This window comes from Prionailurus bengalensis, chromosome A2, assembly GCF_016509475.1.
Source record: "Prionailurus bengalensis isolate Pbe53 chromosome A2, Fcat_Pben_1.1_paternal_pri, whole genome shotgun sequence".
NCBI classification, from domain to species: Eukaryota; Metazoa; Chordata; class Mammalia; order Carnivora; family Felidae; genus Prionailurus; species Prionailurus bengalensis.
Genome location: NC_057348.1, coordinates 23,018,177 through 23,045,323, shown reverse-complemented (window position 1 = coordinate 23,045,323; position 27,147 = coordinate 23,018,177). Strand labels below are relative to the sequence as shown.

General features: G+C 44.6%; 1 protein-coding gene across 3 annotated transcripts in view; it reads right to left on the bottom strand.

Annotated features, from left to right (window-relative positions):
* The window catches only part of CACNA2D3 (calcium voltage-gated channel auxiliary subunit alpha2delta 3), an 860,144-nt gene that overhangs the window by 518,963 nt on the left and 314,034 nt on the right, over positions 1-27,147 (bottom strand). For all 3 annotated transcript variants that reach the window (XM_043587660.1, XM_043587659.1, XM_043587661.1), the window contains one exon: positions 12,070-12,232. In XM_043587660.1, the coding sequence (XP_043443595.1) occupies positions 12,070-12,232 (163 nt within the window). The remainder of the gene's footprint in view (positions 1-12,069; positions 12,233-27,147) is intronic.

The following is a 27,147-nucleotide window of genomic DNA, read 5'->3' as shown; positions in this document are numbered from 1 at the left end:
TAACTGAACACTGGGGCACAGCCAGTGGGTGCACTGGCAGTACACAGGACACAGTATGGAGAGGCAGGTGTCCCAGTGGTTCTGAAGACAGGGCCAGGGTTACATGCTGACTTGCCCGTTTCCCTCACTGACTCATCCTCAGCAGGTCTCAAAGCTTCAGTATTCTCACCTGTAAAATGGAAACAATAAGGGCTCCTACTTCACTGGGTTGTGGGTAGGACTGTATTGTATCCGGTCATGCGTGTGCCTGCACGTAGCATGTTATCCAGAGGGGACATACTGACAGAGGGAGACATCAGTGGACTCACGGGCAGGTGAGTGTCTCCAAGGACAATGGGTAGGGCATCCTGGACAGAAGATTCCATTAACTGGGAGCTACAAAGAGGGGAACCAGTGCGAGACGTGAAAAGGAAGAAAGCTTGCTTCATGTCCTTTCTAAGGGTAGTGCCACCAAACAGCTGAGGGTCCCCAAAAGGAAAGCAAAGAGCATTATTTGAAGCCTTATAATTGATATCTAATTGACATTGACATCAAGGTTCCCGACAGCCACGTGGCCTGAACAGTAGGGCCTGGACTCACAGAGGCTGCCCGTGTCCGAATCTGAACACGATGAGGCAGAGGAGGGCAGGGGTGAGGGCCGGGGACCCGAGGGACCCCACCGCATACGGAAGGTGCTCCTGGGCTTCTGATACCCACAAGCAACTCTGGGTCCACACAGTCTGCTGTTCACTGAATTTTCTTGATGTAAACTCCAGTAATAAAAGGCCTTGCAAAGTGCAGGAGAAAAGAGAATATTACCTTGTTGGGTGGCAGAGATATTCCCAGGAATAAGCCTCACCATCGTGGGCTTTTCAATACCTTTCTTAAAGCAATACTAACAAAAGTGACTCTTAAGCTTTTACAAGGTACCAGCCACAGTGCCGGTTTCACAGGGCTTGGTTTAACCCTCCCCACCCCCTGGGAGATAGGTGCTGCCAGAATGCCCACTTTACGGGTGAGCAAGCAGTACAGCCTGAGCCCTCGTGGGGGGGCCCAGGTCTTCACTGCGGCAACAAACATGTGTCACCTTCACACTAAGACCAACAGCATGCCCCTGAACAAGCCCCACCCTGAGCCAGCGCCTTGCAGGGAGGACTGTTGAGGAGGCCTACCCACATGTTTCCCCTGCTCTTCCCCAAATCCTGGAGGCTCTGCATGCATTTCCAGTAGAGCGGTCCCCTTCTCGCTCTTGGGGACCTGCGGCATATCGTGGTTGGCTGTGTCAGTCCGGGGACAGTGGTCCTACCGTTTTCCTTCCTGGAACACACCTGACTGTCAGCAAGGCTCCAACACTCACTGCTATCACTTTCGGAGTGTGGAAGGTGGCTCCCCGTCCCAACCAAAGACAGATCAGAAAGCAAGCTCCTATGAGTGGTGTTATCATAGGAATGACTTTGAATTCCAAGTCATTAAAATTAAAAAAAAAAAAGTCACCTTCCAACTCTGTCTATGATTACTGTGACATTTCATAAATGTGGAGACATCAGGTGAAAAAAAAAAAAACAAAAAACACACAATTAGCAATCACTCCTGTTCTTACAATGTCCTTTACTGCCTGGGCACCGGCTTGTAGACTTCCTCTTAGCCCAGATTCAGCTCCTATCCCATTTCAAGCCTGCATCTCAATTTCTATTATTCAGAAAAAAAGAGAGAGATTACAAAATACAAACAAAGTAAAAGACCCTGAAAGTATTACCTCATTAGACATACATCTAAAACTATTGTCTTCAAAAGCAACATTCCCCTCAGAAATCAAATTCAAATAGAAGTAGAATGTACAGATCAACAAGCAGGAAATAAAACAAAAAACAGAAAACAAAAAATACCAATCCATTTATGACGACCTGTGGGAATGTGGGAATCAGGTAGTAATGTGGGAATGTGGTGATGTGGGAACCAGGTAGTACTGTAGTAATGCAGGATTCAGGTAGTTATGTAATAATACAGGACTCAGTTCAGTTCAGTGGATAATCTTTTCTATTCCATTCCTTCTGCTAGGTTCCTAAGGGGATGGAAGAAAACAAACCAGCCTCTGCCTTCAAGTTCAAGGGGAGAGAGTCAAATGAAAAAGGAACCACTACACTGGGGATATAAGGACAGGTGGCTATTCTGGAGAGCAGGGTTGAGGCCAGAAGAAAAGACAAGTCACTAGTGAAGCTCACAGGAAAGGACAAGCCTGGCTTGGGCAGGGGCGGGGGGGTTGGAGAGGGGGCGCAGGGTGAAAGCATGCTGGGGGGGGGGGGGAAGGACAGAGCCTAAGGGGAGGCTGTTAGGAGAATGGAGTCCTAAGTCCATGACCAGGAAGAGGAGGGAGACAATAAATGGACATGTTTATCAGCCTATTTGCACTTCACCCTACAAACTAAGCCGAAGGGAAGCACAAGGCTGTGCCCGGGTTTGGGGGCAGGGCCACTTTAGGAACTCCCCTAGGGAACATGGGGCTAGAAACTGCTTCAGTGTGAGAAGCCAAAGTGTATCAGTGAAGTGTCTGCATGTGCCAGATGCTATGCTGGGCGTTGCACACTTATCTCCTGTAATCTTCAAATGACACTCCACACCTCACAGATGGGGAAACTGAGGCTCAGGGAGGTCACTGCCTTTCCCTAGTCCACCAAACTGGCACCTCTAGACTGTGATGCAAGCCTGGGCCTGTCGTGCTCCAAAGACGCCCTGATGGCTCTGGGAAGAGCCTGGAAGTGGACCAGAATGGAGACAGCGGCCTCTGCCTGGGTCAGTGCCCAGGGCGAAGGAGACCGAAGGAATATCAAAATGTTTCAGAGAGCCTCAGGCAGGGGCCCTTCCCACTTGCTTTTTAGGATATGGCCCACTAGCACCCAAAGTCGTGTGTTGAGTTTTACCCCGTTTTTGTGTAGCACAGAGGCCATGGAAGGCACGCCCTGGAATGCTGTCATAGTAGGTGGTGAAGGATGGTGTAGGTGTGCTGCCTACCACACAGGGCTGGTAGCAGACGAGATGATACAGCTAAGGTGCTCAGTACAGGGTAATTAGCTCATCTGTTTGTTCATCCATTCACTCAGTCACGTATTCAACAAGCACAACTTCTGGGTTAAGCCTAAGCCTAAGCCTAAGCATTAAAGGGCATTGTGGGCACAGGACACCCTCCTTCCATTAACACCACTTCTGAGACACAAACCCATCACACACACATGCACACATCTATGCAGACCTATGTTGGTGTAATGCACGCACACACACACACACACACACACACACGTGTGAAGGAACTTCTAAAAGAACTTGTACTGAGCCACTCAAACCATGAATGTCAAGACAGAGTTAGTTATTCTGTGACATGAAAATATGACATCTAAACTAGGAGAGAAGAAATGTGAGTACTTCAGGGTGACAGCTGTGGAGTCACTCCAGCACCATTATCTTGCGTGCATCTTGCCAAACACTTGGGTCTTGCTGCTCTCGAACTGACGAAACAGGGGTCGGGAAAGTTCACCTGGTCTTGGTGAGGATGCAGGTGCCAGAGGGCCATGTGGCGGGGAGGTTCCCTCCCTAGGACCAAAGCAATGTGTTCAGGCCTGACCTCTGATCTTGACGCCTGATTCAAATTTCTGGCCACAGCACCAGCACATTCACTTAGTGTAGGGAGACAACATGAAAGCAAGATTCAAGCCTATTCCAGAAGCTTCAGTTCAGAATTCCTAGGAGAAAACAAACCGCATAGAGTCTAAATTTGTTTCTGATATCCTGGAATCTGTCTATCTCTGTCTCTCACACATACATACACATGCAAAAACAAAAGTAAAAAATTTTAAATCCATCTTTTTTTCTTGTTTGGCGCTCTCTTTTTTTCTTCTTTCCCCAGTTTTATTGAGAAATAAGTCACATACTCCATTATATACGTTTAAGGCATAGAGCAAGATGGTTTACACATACTGTGAGATGATTACCACAGTAAGTTTAGCTAACATCTGACTTTTCGTGAGCCTTGATTCCTTACACTAGTATTTGCACATTTGAGTAATGGGCCTCCTCTTCCAGGTTTGCCTTGGCAGACTCAGTTCTGCAGCAGTTAGCCCAATGGGGGTTTCTGGGTGTGACTGCTGGGAATGTGTTTGGGCAGGTGGGACCTGCTATTATGGTCTCTTTTCAGGAAAGGCAACTGCGAGATCCCTGAGGACAGGGGTGGGGGTGTGCCTGGGTGGCATTGTTGGCCCGGTCCCCCACCCGAGTGACTCTGTAGGAAGGGCACTGTGCTGGCCTGGATTCTCTGGTCAGGCTTCCGAGACGGGTGGGCCTGGGCGCTATGTTCAATGTTAGGTGGGGCTATGAATTAGCTTCCCTGCCCTGGCAGGGTGTCAGGCCACGGCCCAGGGCTTGGACAGCTCATTGTTTGGGGGCCCGAGTCAGGCCCGAGTGTGCACTGATTTCCCTGGTTAGGGGAGGCCACCGGTTTTGCTCTGCAGACGGGGGAAGCCGTGGCCTATGCTCTGTGTTCAGAGTGCTACTGTCTGTAGGGCCGCTGAATGGGCTCTGCAGCAACCCCTGTGCTCTGTTAGGTTCCCGGGTCAGACAGGCTGAAGGCTTATTTCAGGGAAGGTCACGGCCACAGAGTAGACTCCCTGCCTGCCAGAGGCCGGGGGAGGAGCAGCTCTTAACCCAGCAAAGGGCTTGTCGTCCTAGCTCGGGTCAGCTCGCAGCCCAGTTCCCTGGCTGAACGGGGCCACGGGCCTTGCTCTGTCTGCTCTTCCCTCAGCCTGAGTGCCCCTGGGCCACACAGCTTCCAGGCGTGGTGCCAGCCCTCTAGTCAAGAGGGGCCTCCACGGTGGGCGCGGCTATGTCTCAGCCCCCTTGCCTGGGTGGGAGGTGGGGCACAATCCAGCCTCCTCTCAATTTCCCAACAGGCTCTCAAGATAGGAGGGGCCAGGAGCTCAACCTCAGCCTTGGCTATGCATCAGCCTTCTTGCCTGTGCACAGCACGGAAGCCCGCATGCCCAGTGCTGGCTGTGCCCTGGGGGCAAGGGGGGTCAGCTCTGCCATCCTGCCTCTTGCACACGGCTGCCAGGAGTTGTGGCCAGCCCTTCTGGTCACATGGGACCAGAGCAGCTGGGGCTATGACTCAGCACCTTGCATGAGTGGGGGCAAACTGGTCTCTGGACCACCCCAGAGCCCACCCCACCAAGATCTCTGGTCAGAGTCCACCCCTGACTCGGTTGTGCAGAGGAGGAGAGCCGCCGGCTGGGGTCACCGCTTGGGCACTGCGGGCGGGAACTCGGTCCACCGAGACCCGCGTGCTGGTTGTTGCCAGCCCCTCCCCCTTCTTCATCACAGTCTGATCCCCAGCGTCTGGGCCCCGAAGATTCCCCTGCAGTCCCCGTAGTGTGAGATCAGGGTAGGGGCTCCCCCAAAGTGACCCACGATGCTGGGGAAGGTTGGTTGTCACCCCTGGGCTTTCCTTTCCAACCGGTAGGAACGGAGGCTCTGGGGGATCTTCCTTGGGGTGGTCCTGCACTGGCCCGGGGGAGGGGAACGGGGTGCACATGGAACTGCTCCTCTTACCCCCTAACGCTGTCTGTCTTGGTCTCTGTGGTGTGGGGGTGCTTCCGCTTCACCCCTGCGTTCTGGGTTTCTCTCAGTGGTGTCTTGTTGGTGAGTAGATGTTGGCCGTTCTCACAAGGGGAGCAAAGTCAGGAACAACCTATATCGCTATCTTGGTGATGTCACTTTTAACACAGCTCTTTAAAAGGTTCATGAGCCTTCCTGCACATCAAATGGCTCTTAGAAAACATTTAAATGATTTCCGTGTAAACAAATCAGAAACATATGGATTAAATCTCCCTTAAAATATACACATGTAATTAAGGGGAGAAGTGCTTGGCAAAGCGTGTTTTGCGATTTATCAAACCCAACATGTGAAAGACAGGTTGTGACATCTGACAAATCCAAACCCAGCAGTCCTGCTCATCCGTACAGCAGCAAGCATACTCTGCTTCCAAGCCAGGGACCCAAGTCCCCCTCACCAGACCTCTGTCCTTCCCTGGGCTTTTTAGAAGAACCTACTGGGTTGTAGCAGACAGACTGAATCCTTGGGTTCTGCCACGTTGGCTATGGGTCTCACTTTCCTTAGGCCTGTTTCATTTTCAGGGGTTGGACACTCTCCCCCGCCCCAATACGCACGCGCGCGCGTACACACACACACACACACACACACACACACACACACAGGAGAGCTGTGCAACCCAGTCCACTTGACCAGACACCCTGCCGGGGAAAACAAGAAGAAAAGGTAGCCTAGGTCATGCCCTTCTCCCACCTCTGCCAGGCAGACCACCTCTCTCTGCTATCTCCCCCTTTGTATCCTAAGCCAACAGTTGGAGCCTTTGTACTTCTTAGGCCAAAAATGTTTGCAGGGCTGATATGCAAAAGCTATCTGGGTCAGCAGCTCACCCCAGCTCAAGTGGGAACTCAAGTCATTGAAATCATTAGGCTGTGTGTCATGGAAGAAAGAGGGAGGAGGGCTGGCCAGAGAGTGGCCAGAGACAAGACTCAGGAGAAGCGTCTGGGGTATCACTACCATGGGGACTTGTGCCCTGGCAGTGCCCAGGGAGAGTTAGAGCTTCAGAGGAAGGCTGGTGATAGGCCTAGGGCTGAGGTTCTCAGCCTGAGCAAAAATTCCTATATCCTAAAGTGGACAGGAAGTGACTGAGCCCCAGACAGGGGACCCTGGGGGACCAGGTCCTTACTTTCTCAGAGCTCATGCCCAGAGAGGCATCAGAGGAAGCTGGACCCCTCATCAGGATGTCGAGGTCCACCCTGGCATGAGCCTTCCTACCTGTGTGACCTGGAGCAAGTCACGGGGCTTCTCTGACCCTTCGTTTCTTCATCTGAAACACAGACACGAGAACACCGCCTCAGTGCCCTCATGGGGCTGAAGAGGGAAGAAAACAAGGCCAAGGTGCTAAAATGACGCAAAAGTTTAAACAGATTAACTTCTAAGATTTGCATTTTTTTATCCAGGCTAAAACCGCCAAGAAAGAAGCTGTGACCTCTGCCTCTCTGTTGCTTGGTCTAAAAATACTCAGAAGCTATAGGCTTCGTTCCCTCCCTGCTGACCCCCCAGCCGAATCATAGAGTCATGTGTGTTTAATGTTATCTATGGGCACATATTGAACCCGTCACCTTTTCTATTCCACGGTTATCTTCTGGCTTTCCTCCGTCTCAGAGGCAGCGCCACTGTTTCACAGCGATGGAAGGAAGGAGGGAAGTGTGGGAGCAGAATGGGACAAGGAAGGTGAAAACTCTCAGACTGGCAGCCAAAACCCCAAAACAACCCAGCATCATGGAACTGCCCATTTGTGTTCTTCCGCAGCCATGACAGAAGATGTAAGCAGAGGCTTAAAGTCCAAATTCTGGTCTATATCCAGGTCTTGGGTTCCAAGCCCTTGAGGAAAATGACTCCCAGTCTACCAACCCAGGCACCGAGGTGGTGGGGGGTCCAGACAGGACACAATGAAAATGCCTGGTTCTAACCCTGCCTCCGCCTGAAGGTCCTCCTCTCTTAACCATAATTGCGGTGAGAATTGGACAAACTCATATGGTCACAATAATAGCAGAGTGCATTGGCCTTCGTCAAGTACCAGGCTCCCTGACAGGCCACATGCTTTACCTGTCTGTGCTATCTGACTGCAGCCCCATGACATGGGTTGTACTTTCCAGCCAGCAGGTGACAGGAGCCAACATCAGTGGGTGAGCCACTCCTCCCCAACCCACATGGGCATCGCTGCTGCCATGCTCCCAGTACGTCCATAAGGTTAGGATTGTTATTCCACTTGCTGTATAGCTAAGGATGCTGAGGATCGAGGAGAAGAGAAACTAGCCCAAGCTTGTGTACCAGGCAGTCACCATGCACCAAGCATCCTTCTAAATGTTTAACTCGCACCGCAACCCCCTGAAGCAGGTCACTGGGATTATCATCTCCAATTTAAGTTTGAGGAAAATGACGCACAGACACTTTATGCAGTCACAGGGGCACTGGTGGGGCAAATCAGTGCAGGAGCCTCACCAGGCTGGCTCTGGGTGTGGCTGACTCCTGGCCACCCTCCTTCCCCACCATTTTCCAAGTCTTATTCTCTAGCTCTCTTGGAGAGTCTGTGAGTGACCCAATGTCCTTTCAAAAGGTTTCTTTTCCATTTAAATCAGCCAGGATATGTTTCTGCTGCTTGTGAACACCATGGGAACACTACAACCAGGGTTGACTTTTCACAGCCCAGGAGGCATGGGCACTGGTATCTCCCAGCTGATCCCACATCTCTAGAAAACCCAATAAGCAAGAAGCATGCTGTTTAGGGCAAAGTGGGGCACCAGGCTGAACCAGCAGGGTGCCCCGCCCTCAGAGAACTCCAAGTGGAAAAGGAAAAAAAGTATGCAATGCACTCCTGGGACAAAACAATGTTAAAACCAAGGAATAAACCCAAGTCACGTAATAAAAGAGCGAATGAAAGGTTTACTGAACTGGTTTTGAGAAGAACATTCACGTAAGGAGGAAAGAGGAGGCAGGGATGACAGAAATGGAGTGAAACAGGGCATCATGGAAGAAAGACAAAGGTATACTCCATGAACTCTCACCTGGGTGCACAGAGGTGCAAGTGGGAATAAAAGGGCAGGTTGAGAGCAGAGTTTTTCTTTCATATACACATATATAAACACACATACACAAACTATACACATGCCCACATGCACATATGTAGGCATGCGTACATGCACATGTGTGCATGTGTGTGCATGTGAATTTTACACCATTTCAGCCCAAAGAGGACTTAAAAAAGAATTCGGTTTTATCTGAATCTACTGTCAGACCATCAGTGGTCCTCAAACAAGCATCCTGCCCCATGCTTTACTCGTCCAGGCAGCGGAGTTTCCACGGCTCCAGAGGCATGGGCAGCCATTCTTCAAAGAAGTGTCACGGGCAGCAAGATGCACAGGCTGGGGGTGCCAGAGTAGCCACTGAGCAAACCTCTACTGAAGAAGGTTCGTGAAGAAGCTGCTGCATAGGGCACCACAAGGATCCTAAGACACATTTCTAAAGACTTGGAATGTGGCTCTTTGAATTCTCATGGCTTGCCCACGTGCCATGCACTCTGATGCCCCAGTGTCTCACAGTGCCTGTAAGAAAGGCACCTGGAGCAGGGGCATATGCTGACCTGGGTGAACGGCCTGGTTGCAAGGCCCAGCCAAGGAGGCGAAGAGCAGACTGCGACAAGCAGGTAGTGTTTACCAGCTGTGTTCAGCTGTGACAAGAAGTTATGCCAAGAGCACAGCACACAGCAGCTCGTAGGCAAGTATCAAACCACCCTGCTACGAGCCCACTCGGTTATGTCCAAGCTGCCTAGAAAGCGGACCCTGTACCGGTTTCCTCTGTCAGGGCAAGATTTCTAACCTAGGAATGTCACAGCAGTCAGCGACCAAGCTCTGAGCACGTGTCCCACGTACATGTCATCAATAACTAGATCTGAGCTGGCAAGCCCTCTTAACATGAAATACATTTCTGCAGCTTGAAAAGAAAAAAAGACTGTTTGAGGCTGGTTTGAATTAGGTGGAATGGAGACAGGAATTTTCCTAAAGTCCCTTCCTCTCCCCCTTGGGCCACTAGCTACTCACTGCTTGGCAGAGACAAGATCCAGTGCCTGGCTGACCTCAGTCCGTGACCCCACGACCTAGCTGGGGGACCAGTGAGTCTGGGTAGGGGTGGTAGGCAGGCCCTACAAGGGCTGCTGAGGTTGACTTTAAATATTATTACCTACTTCCATGGTTCAAGTGATCTATTAAGATTCTGCCTAGCAAGTCTCATAGCCCTAATTCTGCAGCCTGTGTGATCAATGGCAGTGCTGGTCCCTTATGTGTTGCTGCCATCGAAAGGTACAATTATGCCTTTAAAGCTCAAGGTGCAATTAAACCTCTATAATGGTGCTAATGGCTCGAGCAACCTTGAAGCAGCTACCATATTTTAAAAGATCATTCTGAATTGTTTTATGCCTGAAATTGCTCTGTAAAATCTTGTTAATTTTTCATCTTCAGTTGAGAATGTATTTAATGCTGAGAGGATGGCTTTCTTCCAGCCACACTGCACAGAAGGGGGTTTCCTTCCTCAGCTAACGGGATCACCCTGGAGGACTAGGACGAGGTCCTCAACCACTGGACGAGGTTGAGCTCAGCCCTCTAAGGAGGCTTAGACTCTAAGGGATCTGTCCTAGGGAAGAGTCCAAAGTAAAGATTAGGTCACAGGATATAGTCCAGCCCAGAGCCCACTAGGGACAGTTCAGCCCAGCATCACTATCTCTAAGAGAGACAGAGAAAGACAAACATGTGGCTGCCCACACAAGCACATGGTCAGGTTCCGTCTTGGAGCTCCCACTGCCCCCAGATGTCTGTAACTGTAGCCAGCAGGTGACACACACAGCGTTCTAATGATCTCATTACCTATCCATTTCCCCCAAATAAACTGTGACCCCCTAGAGGGAGGGGCTCTGTCTGGTTCACCATGGGGTCCCCAATAAGTGTCAGAGCAGTTAATAGATGGGATACCACCTCCTCTGAATTTTAAGGATGGGCAGTAGGTAAACCGGGAAGGGAGCCATTAGTAGCATGGCCACAAAAGACAAGCACGAGAAGAATGTTTCAGGCATTGAGTTAGAAATTCTTTAATCATTGGCCAAGCTTTTCAAACAGTGATCTAGAATAATTTAGAAATGCGATTTATATTCACGGTACTTCCCGACAACAAGAGCAGCTCAGATGCACTGAGCACTTTCCATGAGCATCTCGTCGCAAAGGCTGTAGACACATCATTCCATATCCTCACAACAACCCCCGGAAGGGAGGTGGTATCCTTGTCCCTATTTTACAGAAAGGGAAACCAAGGCTTGGGAAGGCACAATTACCTGCTTAGGATCACAGAGCTGACAAGAGGAAGAGTGGGACTCAAACCCAGAGCCCTTCTCTTGACCACTGTCCTCTGGATATGACACTGAAACTGGGTGGGTGGTGGAATCCGGCCCCCAATGTTTTAGAAAGCTCGGCAGCAGACAATGGGGCAGATTTTTACTTTGAAGATGCCATGGCTCTCTGACTTACTTTTCCAGGAGGATGGCTCTTTTTGTAGGAGCCTCCCAGGCCTGAGAACGCAGAGCAAAATCCTACTCACTAAAGGTGAGGATGAGGAAGGCAACATCCTGAACTTAACCTCATTATTATGAGATGGACACAATTATTATCCACATCCTAGGTATGTGGAAACTAAGATCTAAAAAGACAAGATGGTGCACCCAAGGTCACAATCAGTAAGCGATGGATGCAGGACCAACCAGAGGCAGTCTGAGGCCAGAGCCCTGTCTTTGGACATTATAATCTCAGGTTCCACAGGCAGATGGGAATTTGGGGGAAAGAACTCTAGAGTCTATGTGAAGGCTGGATTTGAGCAGATTCTATATTCAAACCTGAAAACAAAGTCCATTCTACTTTGTATTCTAGGCAAAGACCACAGCTGATCCTGTCGCAACCCCAGGGGCTTCTGATCCACTAAAGCATTATAAGAAATGGAAGAGAAGAGAGAAAGACTACACCTGGGGTCAGTGAACTACAGCCTGCAGGTCAAACCCAGCCATCTGTTTTTGTAGATAAAAAGTCTGACTGGAACACGGCCATATCCGCTGATTTATGTCGTGTCTACAGCCGCTTTGGTGCCAGAACTGCAGAGCTGGGTAGTTGCAACAGAGACTCTATGGCTTACAAAGCCTAAGTTAGTTACTATCTGGCCCTTTACAGGAAAGGTTTGCCAGCCCCTGGATTCCACGTTAGACTGCTCGATGCACACACCAGCTGGGGAAACAGTGAGCCATCTCCAGGCACAACAGGCATGCACACCTCACCTATCCAGCTCCTGCTGACACGGCCAGCTTGTAGTTGTGTTTTTCATAAAACCCAATACCCAAACCAGCCAGGGTTGTCCCTCACAAGCCCTGCCCTTCACCCTCTAAAAGGAGCCGCAACGGTGAGCCTTACCTTTGTTGTACATGTTCGTTGGCACCTGGACGTCACTCAGACTGATGTTCACAGGCAAATTATTAAAATGGTCATTTGGGGCTAAGATGAATTCCTTCCCCAGCTCCAAAAAATTCCCATCTTTGTCCCTTTCGTTTATCAGGACAGCATTGAAGTATTCATACTGAAAGAGAAAGTCAAAATGCATTACTTGTGGCTTAGGGCATAAGGCTGTGAACTCAGACAGATGTGGGCACAGGTTGCGGGCGGTCCCTACACGCATGGATCCTGCTCTGGTCACACTATCTCTCTTAGTCTTCCCTATTGTCTACAGCTGCTTTTGCACAGATATGATAGCGCCATATAAATATTCCCGATGTCATAAAATATTCTTAGAAAACCTTACTGCAAGGAGCTGCACAGTACTTTTTTATATGACTATAGAGAAAACTGCCCTAAAAATATTTTAATTCTTTAAAGTTCGAAGATAGACCCTGCCCTTATGCAGCCTACATTTAAGTTGAAGGAGACGTGAAGTCAACAAAAAGTAAGTAAACCTATAGTTTGTCAGGTAACCAGACTTGCTACAGAAAATAGCAAAACTGGGCAAGGGGGAGAGCAGTAGCAGAAGGGCTGTGTGTTTATATACGGTGTTCAGGAAAGGTCTCAGTGCTGTGGTGACACTCACGCAAAGACTGACGGACAGGAGGAACAGGTTGTGTGGGCACCTGGAGGGAAGCACCCCAGGCAGAGGAGAGATCCCAGGCAATGAATGGCCCTTGGATGGGAGTGTGCTAGTATGTTGTATACATGGCTGTCTCATCATCAACATAGTCACCGTCACTATCAGCATCATCTAATGTATACAGAATGCTTACTTTGTGGCAGACATTATTCTAAGTGCTTTTCACATGCTAACTCATTCAATTCTCCTAAGAACTCTATGAAGTAGGTTTTGTGAGTATTCCCACTTCACCAATGAAGAAACTAAAGTAGAAAGAACTGACATATCCTGTCAAAGATTACACACCTGATGAGCAGAGCCAGAATTCAAACACAGGCACTCTACTTCCAGAGTCTGTGCTCTTATCTACTGAGCAGTATTCCAAGATGGTAGGTATGGCTGGAATTATGACAGAGAATTTGAAACAACTATGATTAATGGGGCACCTGAGTGGCTCAGTCAGTTAAGTGTCTGACTTCGGCTCAGGTCATGATCTCATAGTTCGTGGGTTCGAGCCCCATGTTGGGCACTGTGCTGACAGCTCAGAGCCTGGAGCCTGCTTCGAATTGTGTGTCTCCCTCTCTCTCTGCCCCTCCCCCACTTGTTCTCTCTCTCTCTCTCTCTCTCTCTCTCTCTCTCAAAAATAAATAAACATTTAAAAAAAACAACTATGATTAATATGCTAAAGGCACTAATGGAAAACATAGAAAATAGGTAAGAACAGATGGATAATCTAAGTAGAGAGATGGATATTCTAAGATAAGTGAATAGGATTTATGGATAAGTGAAATGAATGACAGCAGTGTTATAGGAACAGGAGCAAGAAGCTGGGAATACTGGTAGTTAAAAGCTACCTATAGTACCCATGAAGTAATACAAGATTATTTAAAAGTGGACTTGAATTAGCTGTAAATGTATATTGCAAAATATCAGGCAACCACTAAAATAATATTCAAAGGAAGTATAATTTGTATGTTAAGAGAGAAGAAATACTAATTCATATAAGATGCTCAATTAAATTGAAAACAGGAAATCAATAGGCAAACAATCAAAGAAGGCAAAAAAAAGTAGAAGACAGAAAATGAGAGAGAACCAGACGAACAAATAGAAAACAGTTACAAATATGGTACATATTAATCCAACTATATTGACAATCACTTTAAATATGAATGGTCTAAATGCACTAATTAAGATGCAGAGACTGCTAAGAGTAGATGAAAACACAAGACCCAACTATATGCTATCTACAAAAAACCCACCCTATACATAAAGAACAGATCGAGTAGAAGTAGAGACAGAGAAAGATATACTATGCTAACACTAATCAAAAGAAAGCCAGAGTAGACATATTAATTTCAGACAAAGCAGACTTCAAAGCAAGGATATTACCAGGGAAAAAGATGGGCACTACATAATGATAAAGGGATCAATTCTCCAAGAAAACATAACAATTCTCAATAGTATAGACCTAACAACAGTGTGTTAAAATATGTGAGGTAAAAACTGACAGAACCACAAAAAGAAATAAATGAATTCACAATGATATTGAATACTTCAACACCCCTCTTATCAGTAACTGACAAACCCATCAAGCAGGAAATTGGTAAGGATATAGTTAAACTGAACAGACCCATCAAGGAGATCTAATTGACATGTATAGAATACTTCATCCAGCAACAATAGATTACACATTCTTCTCAAGCTCACAGGGAACAACCACCAAGATAGATCCCATTCTGGGCCATAAAACACACTTTAACAAATTTAAAAGTACTGGAATCACACAATGTCTGCTTCTATATTATACTGGAATTAAACTAGACATCAATAACAGAAGGATAGCTGGACAAATCCCAAAATATTTGGAGATTATGGAACATAATTCTAAGTAATACACAGGTCAAAAAAAAGAGTTTCAAGAAATTTTAAACTGAATAAAAATTAAAATACAACTTACTAAATTTGTGAAATGCAGTAAGAGCTTAAAAGAATATTCACAGCATTGAACACATGTGTTAGAAAAGAAAAATAATCATCTAACCTTTTACTTCAGGAAACTAGAAAAAGGCGAGCAAATTAAGTCCAAAACAACCAAAAGAAAAGAAATAATTTTGTTTTATTTGCAGAACAGAAGTCAATGAAATTGAAAACAGGAAATCAATAGAGAAAATGAATAAAATCAAAGGTTGCTTCTTTGAAAAGATTCCTTACAGTGAAAAGATATAAAGCAAAATCAGCCAACAGAAGAGACTAACTACAGGGGGCAAAGTCCAGAGGAATCCACATTCAGGTTTTCAAGAGTTCTCTCCTGGTGCAATCACATAAGATGCACTAATTCTTCCAGTGCTGAGCTGTGACAAACATCTGAAATGCTGCTCACCGGGGAGGCTTGATAAGACTCAGTGCTAAGGACATTTATTGCGGGGTGGTCATGTAGCAACACTATTTACCAACATAACTTCACTGAATTTATAGAACTCTACACCTAATAACTGCAGAGCACATATTTTTTTACCAGATCACACACTGGGCTACCAAACAAGTCCCAGTAAATTTAAAATGAATGAAATCCACATATTATGTTCTCTGGTAATAATGGGCTAATTTTAGAAGACGATATATGATAGTGATATGAAAAATATCAATGACATCTAAGAAAAGACGGTGTCTAGAGAAACCCCAAAGATTTGGGAATTAAACAGCACACTACTTCATAATACATGTGTTGAGGAAGAAAATGACATGGGAAACTGGAAAATAGTTTAAAACAAAAAATGAAAAAATATCATTATTTGTGAGATACAGCTAAAACACAGTTTAGAGAAAAATTTACAGATTTAAAAGATTATAGTAGAATAGAAGAAAACTTTAAGATGAATAGTCTAAGATACTCCTGTAAAAAGAAAAAGAAGAAGAAATGAAACTCAATGTTGAAAGAAGGAATAAAATAAGAGATAAAAGGAGAAACCATAAAATGGAAAAAAAAAATAACGAAAAAACACCAATGATATCAACAGTTGGTTTTTTAAAATGATTAATGAAAATTTTAAACCCTAGCTATATTGATGAAGAAAAATGTAAGAAAGTACAAAATACCAGTAGCAGGAATAAAAGAGGAAACACTATAATAGATCCTACAGATAATGAAATAAGGAAATATTACAAACCAATGTATGCAAATATTTGGTAACTTGAGTTAAATGTCAATTCCTTGAAAAACAGAAACTACCAAAACTGACACAAGAAGAAATATAAAATATAACTGGCTCTATATATACACAAAAATGTAAATTCACAATTACTAGCCAAGCTAATATAAACAGCTCCAGGTTCAGATGCCTTAAATGATGAATTCTATCAAATATGTAGGGAAAAAATAGAAACTATCTGATATACACTCAGAAAATTAGAGGAGGGAATACTTCCCAACTTATTTAATGAGGGCAGCATAACCCTGACACCAAATCAGACATGAATATTTGAAAAACTGTATTACACACCAATATTTCTCATTAACCTAGATGTAAAAATTCTAACACAATATTGAATCAAATCCAACTACAATTAAAAGGATAATACATCATGACTAAATTATATTTATCCCAGGAATTTATGGTTGGTTTATTTGAAAAATCAATCAACACAGTTCACCACATGAACAGAATAAAGAAGAAAAAATTGCATGACCACATAAATGCAGAAAAAGCATTTGAAAGAATTCAACTTTTGCTCATCCTAAAAACTCTTAGGAAATTTGAAATAGCATAAAATGTCCTCAACCTAATAAAGAGCATCTTAAAAAAAAACCTACAGCTAACATTATATTTATGATGAAACACTGAATATTTTCCCCCTAAGATCAGGAACAAGACAAGGATGGGTTACTACATCTATGTAACAGTGTACTGGTGGTCCTGGCAATTGCAGTAAGATGAATGAATGAATGAATGAATGAATGAATGAATGAATGAATGATTGAATGAATGAATGCCATAGGAATTGGAAAGGAAAAAACTGTCTTTATTTGTGGACATGACTGTCTATGTAGAAAACCCTAAGGAATCCACATAATCTACTACAACTAGTGAGTTTTAGCAAGGCCACAGGATAGGAAATTAATAGACCAAAATCAATTGTATTTCAATATACTAACAAAGAACAAATGGAAATTGAAATTCAAAGAACAATAACATTTACAATAGCATAAAGAGCATTTAAAAATTAAATATAAATCTTTTAAATTATGTGCAATACCTGTATACTAAAAGTTACAAAATATTGCTGTGAGAAATTTTAAAAGGTTTAAATAGATGAAAAGAGATGCCTTACTTAAGGATTAGAAAACTTGGTATTAAGATGTTAATTCTTTCCAAATTGATCTAAAAATTCAATGAAATCACAATCAAAATCTCAGTGGTCTTTTTCTAGGAGTTTCTAGGTTAATTCTAAATTTTATAGAGAAATGAAAGGGATCTAGAATATCAAAAACAATTTTGAAAAAGAAGAAAAAATCCAAAGAGTCACATTTCCTGATGTTAAGTCTTACTGTAAACCTAATTAATCAAAACAGTGTGGTATTGGCATTAGAAGAGACAAACAGATCAATGGAACACAGTCCAGAAATAAAGCTGTACACATACAGTCAACTGAGTTTCAATAACGGTACCTACATTATTAAATGGGGAAAATATTTTCAACAAATTGTGCTGGAACAAGTGACTTAACCATAGGAAAACATCCTCACCCCTAATTCACAACACACACATTATTAATTCAAGATGGATGATAGACTTTGATGGAAAAGCTAAACCTATAATATTTCTTAAAAACAAAAAATGATAAATATCTTTGTAGCCTTCGGGTAGGCAATGGTTTCTTAGGACATACAAAGCACTTATAATTTTAAAAATTGAGAATTTAGGGGCGCCTGGGTGGCTCAGTTGACTGGACGACCAACTTCGGCTTGAGTCATGATCTCACGGTTCAGGGTTCGGGCCCCGTGTCGGGCTCTGTGCTGACAGTGCAGAGCCTGGAGCCCGTTTTGGATTCTGTGTGTGTGTGTCTCTCTCTGTCCCTCCCCTGCTCATGCTCTGTCTCTGTTTCCTTCAAAAATAAATAAACATTTTAAAAAATTGAGAATTTAGATTTTAAAAATTTCAAAACTTTTGATCATTAAATCCACTATCAATATAAAACAAATAGAAAAACCATTATTGAGGAAAAACAATTCATAATACACATCTGACAAATGACTTATATCCAGAATATGTAAAGAACTCCTATAATTTAAACATCAGTGAAAATAGAAGGCCAAAGAGGTGAACACCTTCCAAAGGAAGGTATTTGAATGGCCAATATGCAAGCCTAAGTGTGTTCAACGTGATTAGTCAACAGGGAAATGCAAAATAAAACACCAACCAGATGCAATTTTGCATCCACTAGAAGAGCTAACATTAAGTTTTCTGAAAATACTACATGTTCACAAGAATGTGGAGTAAGCCGAAATCCTATACATTGCTCACGGATATATCAAAAACTTTGGAAAAACATTTTGCCATTGCTTGTAAAGTTAAACATGTATCTACCCTATGATCCAATAATTCCACCCCTAGGTATCTATCCAATGGAAACACAGCCACCAAAATATTGTGTGAATGTTCATGGAAGCGCCATTCACAATAGCCCAAAACTAGAAGTCAAGTGCCCAACAACAGATGAAAAGATAAACAAATCTGTGATATATTCATATAGTGGATTGTTACTCAGGAACCAACTACTGATATACTCAAAATATGGGTGCATTTCCTAAATGTTTTGAGTGAAAGAAGCCAGAAACAAAAGTGAACATATGTACAATCCCATTTATATGAAATTCTAAACAGGCAAAATTATTACTCAATAGTAAGAGCAATCATGGGTTGCTTCTGGGCAGGAAGGTGGGGAACCACTTCAAAGAGACATAAGAAAACATTGTGGATTGCTGGAAATGTTCTATATCTTGATGAGGTATGGGTAACTCAGGTGTATTCATTCATCTGTCAGTACTCATTGAATTGTATGCCAAAGAACTATGTATTTTACTGTATAGAATTTATGTTTCAATAAAAAAAATTAAGTCACAAAGACTTCAATTTTTTAAATTATTAAATACAAAACTGTACAAAAACATTAAGGGAGGGGGTGGTAGCTCAGTCAGTTAAGTGTCCAACTTCAACTCAGGTCACAGTCTTGTGGTTCAAGAGTCTGAGCCCTCCATCAGGCTCTGTGCTAACAGCTCAGAGCCTGGAGCCTGCTTCAGATTCTGTCTCCATCTCTCTGTCTCTCCCCCGCTCACGTTCTGTCTCTCTCTTTCTCAAAAAATGAATAAAACATTAAAAAGAAAAAAGCTTTACAGAAACAAAACTCAGTTTAATAAGTTCCACCCACGACGATTTTTTTGAAACATAATTTACTATGATATAACACCCAGAAACAAAAGAAATCATACCTTTCTGCTGAAACATAAATCCAGGGAATGCCTTACCAAGCAGAAACACCTTGTCTAGCCCATGAATTGCCTGCACCAAGGGGAGGCCCCTTCTTCTGAAAGGCTCTGCTTTGTAGGAAACTTGTCAGTGGAGATTCCTCCCACAGCTCCATGTTAATTGAGATCTTAACCTTCCACAGACCCATGTTCTTCACATAATATTACAATGGTTTTAAAAACTCAAGCTTCCAATGCCATTGTTTCATTATAACTGAATGCTAAATTAACACACAAAGTCTCAGGCTGCTTGGTGAAGGCCAGTGCAATCATGGTTCCTGCACAAGGCTCTCTGGAGGCAGCTTCTAAACTGCCATTTAAATGAATAATTCACACAGCCCAGAATGCAAACGAAGAAAGAATGGATGCACAGGCAGGATTTCACTCAATGTTGCTCATCATTCACCACCAATGACTGGGGGTTCCGTGCCTCCTCCCCAAATCCATTTGTCCTTCCATATTGATTTTGAAAACCCTGACTCAGTGCAAACAAGAATCATTTCTTGGCCCTTCGAATTCATCACTATAATTATGGGGCTCAGTGGCTTTGTCCATATTGATCAAGGAAAAGATAATGTTTAATCCATTTCAGTATTTCTGAATCCCTGTCACCCATGGGGTCAAAGTAAATTAGTTCTTTTGTGAGTAAATCTGATAGCCTACTAAGTGTGAGGGGGCAAAAAGGACACTAACTCAGGGGACAAAATGTAGTAAAATATACCAGGGGCAAAACGGTGGGTGTGCTGTTCCCCAGAACCCAGCACAGCACCAGCTCAGAAAGCAGTGGTGTCTAAAAGTGATTCAATAAGGCAGGGGTAAGCATACTTTTTTCTGTAAAAGGTCAGGTAGTAATTATTTTAGGCTTTGTCAGCTATGGAGTCTTTACTGCAACTCCTCAACTGTGCTATTGTAACGTGACAGCAGCCACAGACAATATATAAAAGAATGGGCCTGTCTGTGTTCCAGTCACACTTTATTTACCAGAAATTTACAAAATTAAAAAAAAAAAAAGGTTTGGCCTGCAGGCTGTAGTTTGCCAACTCTTCAAAGGAAAAAATAAAATTATTGAAATAAAAAATTTCCAGCTTGACTAAATCAAGCATTTCTTTCAATAAAAATTTTGAGCACCATGCTGAACAAGAACAAAGTTGGAGGACTGACACTTACCCAACTTCAAGACTTTCTACAATACAACAGTACTCAAGACATCAGTATTGGCCAAAGATCAACAGAACAGAAGAGAGAGCCCAGAAATAGATCCACACAGATGAAGTCAACCGATCTTTGACAAAGAAGGAAAGACAGTCCCTTCAACAAATGGTGCAGCAACAACAGGACATCCACATGCAAACAAATGAATCTAAACACATCCTTCAGGGGTGCCTGGGTGGCTCAGTCGGTTAAGTGTCCCAGTTAGGCTCAGGTCATGATCTGGTTCATTAGTTCAAACCCTGCTTTGGGCTCTGTGCTGACAGCTCAGAGCCTGGAGCCTGCTTCGGATTCTGTGTCTCCCTCTCTCTCTGCCCCTCCCCTGCTCATACTCTGTCTCTCTCTCTCTTTCAAAAGTAAATAAAACATTAAAAAATAATAACATAAAAATAAACACAGACCCTTCGTAAAAATTAACTCAAAATGGATCAGAGACCTAAATATAAAATGCAAAACTATAAAACTCCTAGATGAGAACACAGGGGAAAACCTAGATTACCTTGCCTATGGTGATGCTTTTCTAGGTAAAACGCCAAAGACGCGATGCATGAAAAAAATAATCGATAAACTGTACTTCATTAAAATGAAAAACTCCCTTCTGTTCTGTGAATGACACTGTCAACAGTATGAGAAGACTAGCCACAGATTGGGAAGAAACAATTGCAAAAGACACATGTGATTTGGACTGTCACCCAACATATACCAAACATTCTTAAAAGTCAATAATAACGAAACTAACAACTGGATTAAAAGATGGACTAAAGACCTTAACAAAGAGCTCCACACAGGATATAAGCAGATGGCAAGAAAGCATGTAGAAAGATGCTCCACGTCATATGACATCAGGGAAATGCAAATTAAAACAACGAGACACCACTACTTGCCTATTGGAATGGCCAAAATCCAGAACGCTGACAACACCAAATGCTGGCAAGGATGTGGTGCAGCAGGCACTCTCTTACATTACTGGTGGGAATGCAAAATGCTACAGCCACTTTGGAAGACAGTTTGGCGTTGTGTTTTGTTTTTTGTTTTTTTTTTTTTGGTTTTTTTTTTAATGAAATTTATTGACAAATTGGTTTCCATACAACACCCAGTGCTCATCCCAAAAGGTGCCCTCCTCAATACCCATCACCCACCCTCTCCTCCCTCCCACCCCCCATCAACCCTCAGTTTGTTCTCAGTTTTTAACAGTCTCTTATGCTTTGGCTCTCTCCCATTCTAACCTCTTTTTTTTTTTTTCCTTCCCCTCCCCCATGGGTTCCTGTTAAGTTTCTCAGGATCCACGTAAGAGTGAAACCATATGGTATCTGTCTTTCTCTGTATGGCTTATTTCACTTAGCATCACACTCTCCAGTTCCATCCACGTTGCTACAAAAGGCCATATTTCATTTTTTTATCATTGCCACGTAATATTCCATTGTGTATATAAACCACAATTTCTTTATCCATTCATCAGTTGATGGACATTTAGGCTCTTTCCATAATTTGGCTATTGTTGAGAGTGCTGCTATGAACATTGGGGTACAAGTGCCCCTATGCATCAGTACTCCTGTATCCCTTGGATAAATTCCTAGCAGTGCTATTGTTGGGTCATAGGGTAGGTCTATTTTTAATTTTCTGAGGAACCTCCACACTGCTTTCCAGAGCGGCTGCACCAATTTGCATTCCCACCAACAGTGCAAGAGGGTTCCCGTTTCTCCACATCCTCTCCAGCATCTATAGTCTCCTGATTTGTTCATTTTGGCCACTCTGACTGGCGTGAGGTGATACCTGAGTGTGGTTTTGATTTGTATTTCCCTGATAAGGAGCGACGCTGAACATCTTTTCATGTGCCTGTTGGCCATCCGGATGTCTTCTTTTTTTTTTTTTTTTTTTTAAATTTTTTTTTTCAACGTTTATTTATTTTGGGGACAGAGAGAGACAGAGCATGAATGGGCAAGGGGCAGAGAGAGAGGGAGACACAGATTCGGAAACAGGCTCCAGGCTCTGAGCCATCAGCCCAGAGCCCGACGCGGGGCTTGAACTCACGGACTGTGAGATCATGACCTGGCTGAAGTCGGACGCTTAACCGACTGCGCCACCCAGGCGCCCCCCGGATGTCTTCTTTAGAGAAGTGTCTATTCATGTTTTCTGCCCATTTCTTCACTGGGTTATTTGTTTTTCAGGTGTGGAGTTTGGTGAGCTCTTTATAGATTTTGGATACTAGCCCTTTGTCCGATATGTCATTTGCGAATATCTTTTCCCATTCCGTTGGTTGCCTTTTAGTTTTGTTGGTTGTTTCCTTTGCTGTGCAGAAGCTTTTTATCTTCATAAGGTCCCAGTAATTCACTTTTGCTTTTAATTCCCTTGACTTTGGGGATGTGTCGAGTAAGTTGTTTTGTTTTGTTTTTAAACTAAACATACTCATACAATATGATCCAGCAATCATGCTCCTTGGCGTGGATCCAATAGAAATGCAAATTTACGTCCACACAAAAACCTACACACGGATGTGTATAGCAGCTTTATTCATAATTGCCACAACTTTGAAGCAACCAAGATGTCCTTCAGGAGAAGAATAAACCATGATACATCCAGACAATGGAATATTATTCAGCACTAAAGAGAAAGGAGCTGTCAAGCAAGCCATGAAAAGACAAGGAGGAACCTAAATGCACATTACAAATTGAAAGAAGCCAATTTGAGAAGTACTATGTAATTCCAACCATATGACATTCTGGAAAAGGCAAAATTCTGGAGGTGGTAAAAAGATAAGTGGTTGCCAAGAAAGGGGGTGGAAAGGGATAAATAAACAGAGCATCGAGGTTTTTCAGGACATTGAAAATAGTCTGTATGATATTTTAATGAAAGATGCATGCCATTAAACATTTGTCAAAATGCAGAAAATGTAAGACACCAAGAGTGAATCCCAAAGTAAACCACGGACTTTGGGTGATTAGGTGTCCACGCAGGTTCATCCTTGGTAAAATGTACCATCCTGGTGAGTGATGTTGATAACAGGGGATGCTATGCACCAACAGATGTGTAGGGGAAATCTCTGCACCTCCCTATCAATTTTGTTGTAAACCTCCAACTGCTCTAAAAATGCAGTCTTTTTCAAAAAAGTTTTGAGTAAGATCTGCCTCTATATTCATTCATAATTCATGGGTACTACCTACCACCTATTATACTAACGTATGAACGTTATAAGACAAACTGCACAAATAAAAATAAAAGTGAATAGGAAAAAAAGTCACATATTCTCCTCGGGCATCTCAGTGGCTCACTTTGTGCACCCCTGGGTGTAGAATTTCTCAGCAGTGCTCCAAAGCAGCATTTCCAAATGATGACCTGTGCCACAGAAAGCCACTCCGTGGATTATTCATAAGGAATGTTATTTTAATGTGCGCCATGGTGAGCAGAGTTTGGGAAACACAGGAAGAACTGGGGTTTCTTCATTTCAGGACTTCTCAGGGCCTTTAACTCATTCTGAAAGTATACTATGTGCACTTTGAATATCTGGGCTGAGAGCTGTCCTTTACAGCCCTCCTCAAACACAGCCGATCACGTAAGTGTCCTTCTCAGCATTTACCAGGGTGACCCCTTTACAAGTACCTGTGCGATGTTTCACTAATGCGGTTCCCCCATGGGACTTGTTCTGCATCGGCAGGAACCTGTGTTTACTCACTGTTGTATCCCCAGCGCCTAGCACCTGTTGGCAGAATAACTGATCGAATGACCGACGTCAGAATCCATGTGGTCACCAGGCCTCTCCCTGGAGCTACCTTCCTAAGACACATCTTTGCAGTTGGCTCTTCTAGGCCCTGTGGTTCTACGGAATGTTCTCAGCAGGGAGCTATAGGAGCCGCACGCCGTATCGTTGCACAACCCGTGTCACAAATTCAAACAGGAAAGGGTATCCAGAGTAATGGGGTAAAGGTGATTCCAGAAGAGGCTGGAATTGCTGATCTGTGCTGATCACCATAAGATGAGGAGGACAAGGCAGGAGCTCTGTGATACCTCCACAACCATGCCTGCAGCTTCCCCGGGGGCGGTCTGGGCATCCCCCTTCTGGCAGAGTCCCTCTCCTTCAATACACTGTCACAGAACATGTCCACTTCAGTTCTGACATCCCCCCTGCCAGGGAAAAGAATTCACTGCTCTACCGCTCTGTCAGCTATAGAATCCAACAGCTCAGGCCTTCTCATTGATTTCAACTAGATTCCTGTCACCATGCAGAGTCAAGTTTCAGATTCAACAGGAAACATCACTAGAGGACAAAAAGGTTTCGGTTGGTGTGAGCGCTCCAACTGGTTGGTGGTGACTGCCTGTATATATTGTGAAGGTTTCTGAGGCTGTATCTCAACGCAAAGACCGTATGCTTTTCTGGTAAGGGTGGCCCAGCCTCTCCCACACCACCCACATCCTTGAAAATGCATCCCTTCCTAGTTTAGGGGTTGGCAAACTGTTTCTGTAAAGAGCCAGATAGTAAATATTTCAGGCTTTGCAGGCCAGACAGTCTCTGTCACAACATTCAATTCTGCTGTTTTAGCAAAAGTAGCCAACGGCGATCCATAAACAAATGGGTGTGGCTGGGTTCCAATAAAACTTTATTTACAAAAACAGGCAGCTGGTAGGACATGTAGTTTCCTGAACCCTGCCCCGGTTCGCTCTTTACTCCTTCCAGGTGAGAGGGACATAATCTTCTCGTCAAGATGTCCTAAGGCAGTGCTTCTCAACTCCAGCTGGGGAGCTTTTCGACATCCAGATGTCCAAGCCAAACCTCAGGGAAATTACATTTGAGTCCCAAGGCGGTATTTTTTCAGCCTGTCCCGAGCGATCGCAATGTGCAGCCCAGGCTGAGACACACTCTTTCCAAGGGTGACTTCCGTTTCCCCTTCCTGCGGGGTAAGTTGCATAACAGAACTACAAGGCCCCACCACAGAGGGCTTGCTTCATGGGCGGGAAGTATCTGCTCCACACATTTTGGCTTAAATTAAATCCTGCCTATAAAGTTCTCCAGTTGTCTCCTATGCGTGTGTCCTGTCGAGCTAACCGACTGTGAATGCCCTGGAAGCTGGGCCTGTGTCCCTCTCACCTACTTGCCAATGATCCTGAGAACAATTCCAACGGGTACCATCCAGCCCTAGGCCCAGACCACATGGTCAAGCAAAAGTAACTACCCAATGAGTAATCCCAACTATCCAATGAATGGATTCGTCTGGGTTCCCCAGAGAAACAGAACCATTCGAAAGAAGAACTTGGGAGAAAGAGGGAGATATGGATTTATTAAAGAAATTGGCTCATTTGCCTAGCAAATCCAAAATCTGTAGGTTAAGCTACTACAGTCTTGAGTCTAGGTTCCGCAGGGCAGGCTGGGCAGGCTAGAAACTCAGGCAGGGTTTTCGTGTTGCAATCTTGAGGCACAATTGCTTCTTTCTCAGGGAATCTGTCTTTGCTCCTGAGGTTTTCAGCTGGTTGGGTGAGGTGCCCCTCATTATGGAGGGTGATCTGTTTTTCTCAAAGTCTACTGACTGTAAATGGTAACTGCATCTGAAAAACACCTTCACGGCAACATCGGAACTGATGTTTGACCAAACAAACAACTGGGCACCATGGCCTAGTCACACGGACATATAAAATTAATCGTCGCAGTGACTGTCCCCTCACAATGCACTGCGGCAATCGCCTATCAGCAGGGCTCCCAGCCAGCTTCTTATCCCCTACCATCCATCCAGGCAGCAGCCAGTGATCGTTTAGAAATGTGAATCAGACTGTGTCACTCTCCAGTGGTTTCCTGCCACCCTCAGAATAAGCCCTTCCCTGGGCTTTGAAAGACTCTGTTCTTTGAAAGGCAGCCGCCCGCCTGGTGCACCTGGTCTCCTGCACCAAACGGCCTGTCATCCCACTCCCGCCACACAGCCCTCTGGGCTTTAGCCCCAGTCCCCAACTCTTCCAGGCAGGTAGCAGCAGTGCGCTGGGATTCCCTAAGGCACTCTCCCCTCAGTCATTATAATAAACTCTGAGGCTGGCCTAAGCTCACTTGAGTGGGCTTCTGTTACTTGCAAGCACTGCGTCCTAAATGGTACACTCATCACATCCTGATGATCAAGAACCTACCTCCAAGAATCTACGAGGAAGACTTGCCTCAGCACCCAGGCTCCACATGGATGTGCGCCTCCAGCCCGGTTGGGTTCCTGTTCTGTGCACATTCCCCACTTGGCCTGGTCACTGGTTTCAGTCTCTACCCAGCCAATCATCACCCATCCACCCAATCATCACCATCTCTCCCTACCTGATCTTTATGTGCTTCAACTTCCTCACCTGTAAGGTGAGGCGACCGTGAATTCCTACTAGCTACACGTCAAGCTCCTCTCACAGGCGAGAGAGCTCAGTCAAGGGCAGCTATTGTTAAGGACTGAACCTCACCGGCAAGATCCAGGGCTCTCCCATTCCCGTGACACCTTTCTCCTCCCCAGTCACCCTGCGTCCTCTAATCTCCTCTCCCCAGTCAGGAAATCAGTGGCAGTTTTGGCTCTTCATCGTATTTGCTCCTCTGGAAGGCCTTAGAGGGTTTGTTTGGGGTGGTAACCCCCCTAAGGGCAGGCAACACCCATGCATCCCAGGATTTCAGAAGCTTCTGTCCTTCCCAGAGACACAG